Here is a 7,503-nt window from a genome sequence, read left to right on the forward strand (position 1 = left end):
CTCTCCTCAGCCATTTCCTTTGGTCTCTTTCTCTCGCTGGCTGGTGAAGAGAGGTGAACTGACAGCCTTTGTGCAAGATAACGGGATATTTTCCAAACGCACCACCCGCCAACAAGTCTACTTCCTCCTCTTCAATGACGTCCTGATTGTTACAAAGAAGAAAAGGTGAGAGACAAAGCTCTTGGAGTTGGGTGAGTGTGAGTGGGGAGAGAAGGGAGATTCAGTCGGTCAATCACTTCCTTGTTATTTGTGAGGCGTTGCTGTACCGAAACTGGCTGTCGCATTCGTCGTCAAATACACAGTCACTACACTTTACAGTAAATCCTGTAAGGCAATTTTAAGATAACCTCCCAAATGTAAGGATTATTATTAGATACAAAGCCCATTGTAAGGGGATTAGATGACTAGATTTGGATTATGCTAATAATAATCCTTGCATTTGAAATAGCACCTTATCACATCGTTGAGTTGTCTCAAAACGCTTCAAAGAATATATAGTATTGTAAAGTGGATTGACTGTGTGTTTTGTATGCCTACAAATACAGGCACTCCTGTTCACAGCAAATCCTATGAAGTGCTTTGAGACGTCCTTCCAACATGATAAGGCATTGTACCAAATGCAAGGTTTATTATAGTTTATTCAGAGACTCTCAGAGGATTTATGGAGCGGGAACAGTTGCTGAAGTTCACAGGGAGTTGGCTGGGGTTGGGTTTCAGTGATTGTATCGATCATGAACTTTACACCTGAGTTTTTGAGTGCCTCATCCTTTATCTCAAGGCCTCCTGATGGATTCTCACAAAGATTGCTCTGGGCAATGCGAGAACAGTCAACGAGATGTTTCATGATTCTTCACACTGTTACAGAGACAGGAGACAATGGCTGAAAGCTCAGCCCTCGATGCTAGGGCTGAGCTCCATTCAGAAAGGAGTCTCGGAGATTTGACAAAAAACTCTGAAACTGTTTTGCTTTTTATTCTTGATTAAACCCAAAGGGGGGGAGTTGGGTATCCTCTTTAACTCTGCTTCCACCCCCTCCCCCACACCCACATCTCTGATTGATTCACTCCGAGCTGGATGCCCACTTCTCATTCCTGCCAGGAATTCCGGCAGCATTAAATTCTAATAATAATCCTTGCATTTGATATAGCGCCTTTCACATCATCGAGACATCGCAAAGCGCTTCACAGGATATATTGTAAAGTGGATTGTCTGTGTATTTTGTGGTTGTGCACAACAGTGTCCCACAAACAATCGTGGAGTAAGTGACCAACTTTATTTGGGGTATTGTTGGCCAGGAAACTGGGAGAGAGAAACTCCCTTCCTGAACAGGCGGACATTAACGATCCTGCCTCGATTTAACATCTCATCTGAAGGACTGCACCTCCGACAGTGCAACACACCTCCAGGGCTACATTGAAGTATAATCTCAGACTATATGTTTCCAAGTCCCAATGTGGGGTTTGAACCCACAACCTTCTGACTCCGAGGAGGGGGTGCTACCATTGAGCCCGGCTTAACACAGAATGGAATAGTTTGGCTGAAAGATCGTTGCCTGTGGCACTCCTGTCACTTGTGCAATGAGACACCCAGGAGAGAGCTTTAAATAGGGAGCAGGAGACATTAAGTATGTCATTCCTCAATAAATCTTAGCTAGGAGGAGCATCATAGCTACCCATCTCTCCTTCATGGGGACAGGCCTGCCTCAAGGCACAGGAACCCAATACATGTCCAGGCATTCTGAGTCATTAAATAGCGTAATATTAATAGGATTATCTGTTGGGAGCAGAATGAACACTGAAATTATTATCTGGGAATCTGAATTTGTTGTCTCCTGGCAGGACATCCCACACCCATATTTAACACATTCACTGGCCAATCTCGCATGTTAGACCACGATATCATGAGCGGAGCTGAGCAGGAAGGGTTGCTGATAATAATAATAATCCTTGCATTTGATATAGTAAATTATCACGTTGTTGAAACATCTCAAATCACTTCACACGATATAGTATAAGCCCACCTACACGTGGAAATTCCAGAGATAGATTGTTTGAATGTAATGTGCACTCTCTCCCTGGAGGGGTGCTTACTTAATTCCGGAGAGTATTTGGCTCAGGTTCGAAAGAGCCAATGCTTTGGGAACCCCAGAGTATGGGTTGGGGTAATTGCTGGAGGCTAACTCGCTAAAAGCACATAGCTTGTCTGTGATATTGCTGTCTGGCAAGCTTTTCTGTTGCTTATCCAGCTAGGAACCCCCCCACCCTAACCATTAGGGCTTTGGCATGCAGGGTTAACAGGTGGTAAATTATTAAATTATTATTATGTTAACAAATTGTTAAAAAATTAATTTAATCATTAACCTTTTAACATTTATATAGCGCGACCTTGATGTGGGGCAGTGTCTTGCAGCGCTTTATATAGCCCTGTGCTCATCTAATGCTGTTTGCCCTGTTCAGTGAGGACAGCTACAGTGTGACTGACTACGCACTGAGAGACCAGCTACAGGTGGAACTCTGTGAGGCTGAGCAGCTTAACCTGTCTCCGATGAAGAGCTCTCCCAGTATGCTCTACTCCCGCCAGTCCTCGGCCACTCACCTCTTCAGCCTGACCATGCTCAGCAACCACGCCGCAGAGAGGGTGCTCATGCTCCTCGGAGCCGAGTCTCTGTAAGTAGCCTATTCTTCCTCAATGTGTAGAGCTTCACTGTGTAGGCTCTGGAGCTGACTTTGGAGTGTGGAAGGACAATAGATCTAATAGAGGAAGCCTTACTCTGTTTCTAACCCATACTGTTGTTGACCTGGGTTTGCGGATGGACAATGTAGAGAGAGCTTTACTCTGTATCTAACCCGTGCTGTTCCTGGACCTGAGAGTGTAGATAGATGGTGTAAGAGGGAGCTTTACTCTGTCTTTAACCTGTTGTCACAGACCTAGGAGTGTAGATGGGCAGTGTAGAGGGAGCTTTACTCTGTATCTGACCCGTGCTGTGGCTGACCTGGGAATGCTGGATGGGGCAGTGAATGAACAATTAATATGAATAATGTTGGCAGGGCTCCCAGAAAAACTGGGTGATTAAGTATTTCCTGATGTCCTGTTTACTGGGTTGGCTGCCCTTCCCTCTACCCCGGCCCTGAGCTGGGCTGTGTTTCACACTCAGTGGACTCAGATGGGGGTGGATATTGGCTGGTTTGTGATGAGTTCAGTGGACTGTCAGCAGTGCAGTTATTGTGCACAGTAATTGTAAGCAAACCCACGGTCAACAGGGCTGCGTCCTGACAGCATTTCCTTGTAATCAGCAACACAACTCTCGGCTTTTGGCATGTCTTCACCAACTGGCTGATAGCAACACTCCCAGAGCCACTGAACGGGAAGGAACCACATGTTAATGCTCCCAACTGAGATGGTTGTTGCCTCGAGACTTGGCAACAATTGTCCCCCAGTGAAGGAAAGCTTGGAAGTGAGGAGAGAGAGGAATTAGCAACAGAGACGAACGTGTCTGTTAATCAATGGCGAGGCCTTGGCTTGGCAAACATTCACTCCCTGGAGACCCATCCCAGCACAATAGGAAGCTAGTAACTTTGTAACTCGGTGATGGAATGTAAGATGTTTGTGTGGGGGTGGGGGGGGAAGTGAGAAAGGGGGCTGTCTGGTGCTGCCTGAGACCAAGGATCTATTCAGTGCACTGGCCAAACCTATTGAATTTGCACTATTGAATTGAGGCCCAGAGGGGATTGATTGGTGTCTCTAGCTTTCCCCTGTGTTTCCCAGCCCAGTGTGTTAGAGGGTCATTTCCCTGAGTTACGCTGTGCATCTGGTAAGAATGCGCCTCAGAGGCGACTCTCTCTCTGGAGAGCTTCCAGGCTGCAGTGTGCAGCAGAGAATTCCCTCGGGCTTTGCTGGCAAGGACAGCGTTTTCAGTCATCCTCACGCAACACGGATCACGAGTGATTGAATGTGAGTTCTGGCAGTCTGAGGTTTCTCCAGAACCATGACTGTTCTCCCGGAGGTGCAGTGGCTCCTAAATCAGAGAATACGATTGCCCTGAGTGCTGGATTGATTTTCCGTGCTCTAGTTATACAGGGTGTCCATAATGTTCTGTTACCCGCATGTTAATTTTCTACAGTGCACTGACCAACAGCTGAAACGTGGAAGAATGATGATAATTGATTTAGAAGTACTTAATTGTATCCAGTATAAGTGTTTGACTCTAGTTAGATCCGTGTGTGTGAGCGCCCTCAAGTAGCTTACTTGTAGCAGAACTGACAGCAGCTGAGTGTTTGAGTGGCAGTGAAGAGGAGGTGCTCGGCTATAACTCTCGCCATCTCAGCCTCTGGGCTTCCTGGGTCCATGCCCCCAGCAGTTGAGTGAGAGGCTTTGTCTCGGAGCTTGTGAATCATCGCCCAGAGGGCAGTAAGTCATCCAGGACCTCACTGTGCCCCTTGACATCAGTGAAAGGACTTGTTTGTCCCAGTGGAAATCTGAAGCGGAAAAGGATCGAGTAAACACCAGATCCCGACCTCTTGTGAAACACTGGCAAATCGTGGGAGTAAATGTGAGATATATTCCATAACAACAACTTGCATTTATATAATAACCGTTGCATTTTATCACATCATTGAGACTAATCACAGCAACATCGGAGATTACACTATAAATTGACCATAGGAGTATCCCACAAGCAGTCGTAAATTGAGTGACCAAATTATTATTATTTATTTCCCTCGTTTTTGAAGGGTTTATTACCCTCGGAAAGCGATCCACCAACTCACAAACAACCGGGTTATTTAGTGTGCTTCACACAGTTGTAGGGTCTCGGACCACATGATTAACTGATTTACTATGGCTTGGGCTGCTCACAGCTCTCGGCAGCTCTCACAAACGTGCAGCATTGAGGTGGGTCAGCCTGGCAAACTTGCCTCTGAGTCGAAAGGTTGTGAGTTCAAGCCCCTTGTCGTGACTCTAAACTCGCAGTCCAGGCTGACACTCCAGTGCAGTGCTGCGGGTGTGCTGCAGACATTAAAATAAACCCAGATCCCGTCTGCCCGTTCAGGTGGACTTAAAATATCCCGTGACACTATTTGAAGAAAAGCGAGTTTCTCCCAGTGTCCTGGCCAACAATCGATCATTTACTTCACGATTGTTTGTGGGACATCGTTGTGTGCAACTTACAGTATATTCTGTAAAGCACTTTGAGTTGTCTTAACAACATGATAAGGCACTGTATCAAATGCAAGTATTATTATTTTTATCTTGTGTTTGCCAGGTGAGTGTTTTAAGTGGGAGCATTCAATACACTTGCTCTCGGAGACACAATTTTACTGTAACGCTGTGGCTCAGATGTGGGTGGGGGAGGGATTGTTTAAGTGTTTGAAAACATTGTAAGAGGTGAGAATAGCAGCCAATGGCTCTCAAAACACAGAGACAATTCAGATCCCAGGAAGGTGACCATTTTTTGTTAATTGTGCAGGAGCGAACGAGCCCGTTGGTTCACGGCCCTGGGGCAGAGCAGCACTGATAGACAACACCCAGACAGGACAAGTAAGTCACTGATCGCAGTACTCTATGTGAGGTGTGGAGACAAATTATGGGCAGACACCGCCCCTAACTGGAGGCTCGGGAGGACTGCAGCCTGCAGCAACCGCGCCAAGGAGGCCGACTGTTACGTACAACACGCAGGAATCTTTTTTGTGCCAAGATATTTTATGCACAGGAGTGGATCTGTTTTTCCACATCATCCTTTATTAATCCCATTTTCCAGCTCTCTCCCCTTGTTCCTTGATGGGTTTACTGTGTGTCATTTTAGCTCAGTCGGTAGCACCCTCCCCTCTAGCTTAGAAGATTGTGGGTTCAAGCCCCATGTCGGGTACAAAATAGTGACCCCCACTTTATCCTGTGTCTATCCACAGTAAATCCTGTGAAGCACTTTGAGACGCAGCCTCGCTATGAAAAGTGCTTTATTATTACTTGAGCTTACGTGCTTATCCAATATCCCTTCTGAGCAATTCTAGTGATCCGCCTCGATAATAATCCTTGTATTTGATATAGCGCCTTATCACATCTTCTAGACGTCTCAAAGCACTTCACACAATATACTGTAAAGCGAATTGACTGTATATTTGTGGGCAAAATGTGGCAGCCCATTGCGCACAGCAGTGTCTCCACAAACAGTCGTGGATTGAAGTGATCCAATTTAATTATTGTTTTTTTCTTGAGGGATTATTATTAGGTGTGTGGAAACTTGCTGAGATAGTGCCACATCACTGAGACATCTCAGAGGCAGGCAGGCGGGTGGTGTATGATACTGACCCATTGCTCTCTCTGGCAGCGCTCACCCAGGTGGAGATCACAAGGACGTTCCCCGCCAGGCAGCCTGATGAACTGTCACTGCAGGTGGCTGATGTGGTGCTGCTGTACCAGAGGGTGGAAGATGGTGAGTGTCTTGTCCTCTCGCTCAGCCCGGAGGACAATAGCTGTGTGTGGGGGAGTATTGCACTGTGCTTTGTACAGTAAAAATCACAAGTCATATCAGCGCTCCGGGACTCTACACTGCGTGAAGTAGCATTATGTAAATGCCAGTTGTTGTATCATCAGTCAGGACCATAACAATTAATATGACTTACTGTCCTCCACCCCAGCTCGGGTGCAAATCCTCGACTGTCCAGCGCCTTGGGATGTCCTCCCGCTGTGAAAGGCGCTATAACAAATGCAATTTGTTGTTGTTGTTGCTTGTAATAAAGTTGCCTATTATCGTGTTCAGGCTGGTACGAAGGGGAGCGTCTGAGGGACGGAGCGATCGGCTGGTTTCCCATGGAAATTGCCAAGGAGATCACCTGCCCTGCCACGATCAGCAGCAACATACAGCGGATGGGCCGGCTGCTGGGACTGGAAACCAATGTGTAGAACGTGATGAGGGACACAAAAACGGTGACGGCTCGCTGTGACAGACAGCGTCAAACCCCACACCCAGCTCCCAGAGAGAGAGAGAGAGATGCCAATTCACATCTTGTGATGAACTTAGTGAGAAGCCAGTCAAGGCGTGGGCTGGGGAAGCGAGTGAGAGAGGAAAGACTGAGAACGAATGGAAAAGGGGGAAATGGGGATCAAGGCTGGGCGGAGGCTGGATGTACACAAATAAAATGCAGCAGGAAGATCCTGGCAAGGAGCTGCGGAACTTGCACTACAGGCTTGAATTAAGTTGCCTCTGAATCTCAACAAATAATGAATTAGGAACATAAATGAATTGTTGGTCAGAGGGCAGAGTTAACCTGCTGGCAAGAAGCTGTGGCTTTATCTAGGGTAGGAGTCGTTGTCTGGACTGGCAGCAGCCCTCCTCCCAACCACGCTCTCTGTAAATAACCCTGTTGATTTATTTTGTGATGACTTGGGATACATTTGTTTTATACAAAGCTGCTGCTCAGCGATTTATCACATGAAAGCTGTTGCTGACTGGGAACTCCCTGGTTGTGCGACTGGATAAATAAAGCTGGTTTGTTAGTTATTTGTGGG

General features: G+C 46.7%; 1 protein-coding gene across 2 annotated transcripts in view; it reads left to right on the plus strand.

Annotated features, from left to right (window-relative positions):
* LOC103176611 (rho guanine nucleotide exchange factor 26) overlaps positions 1–7,495 on the plus strand; it is a 29,360-nt gene extending 21,865 nt beyond the window's left edge. For both annotated transcript variants that reach the window (XM_007890371.2, XM_007890296.2), the window contains exons 11-15: positions 11–165; positions 2,457–2,666; positions 5,465–5,535; positions 6,323–6,427; positions 6,755–7,495. In XM_007890371.2, coding sequence (XP_007888562.2) covers positions 11–165; positions 2,457–2,666; positions 5,465–5,535; positions 6,323–6,427; positions 6,755–6,897 — 684 coding nt within the window. In that variant the 3' untranslated portion in view covers positions 6,898–7,495. The remainder of the gene's footprint in view (positions 1–10; positions 166–2,456; positions 2,667–5,464; positions 5,536–6,322; positions 6,428–6,754) is intronic.
* The last annotated feature ends 8 nt before the right edge of the window (positions 7,496–7,503 follow it).

This window comes from Callorhinchus milii, unplaced genomic scaffold, assembly GCF_018977255.1.
Source record: "Callorhinchus milii isolate IMCB2004 unplaced genomic scaffold, IMCB_Cmil_1.0 Scaffold11, whole genome shotgun sequence".
NCBI classification, from domain to species: domain Eukaryota; kingdom Metazoa; phylum Chordata; class Chondrichthyes; order Chimaeriformes; family Callorhinchidae; genus Callorhinchus; species Callorhinchus milii.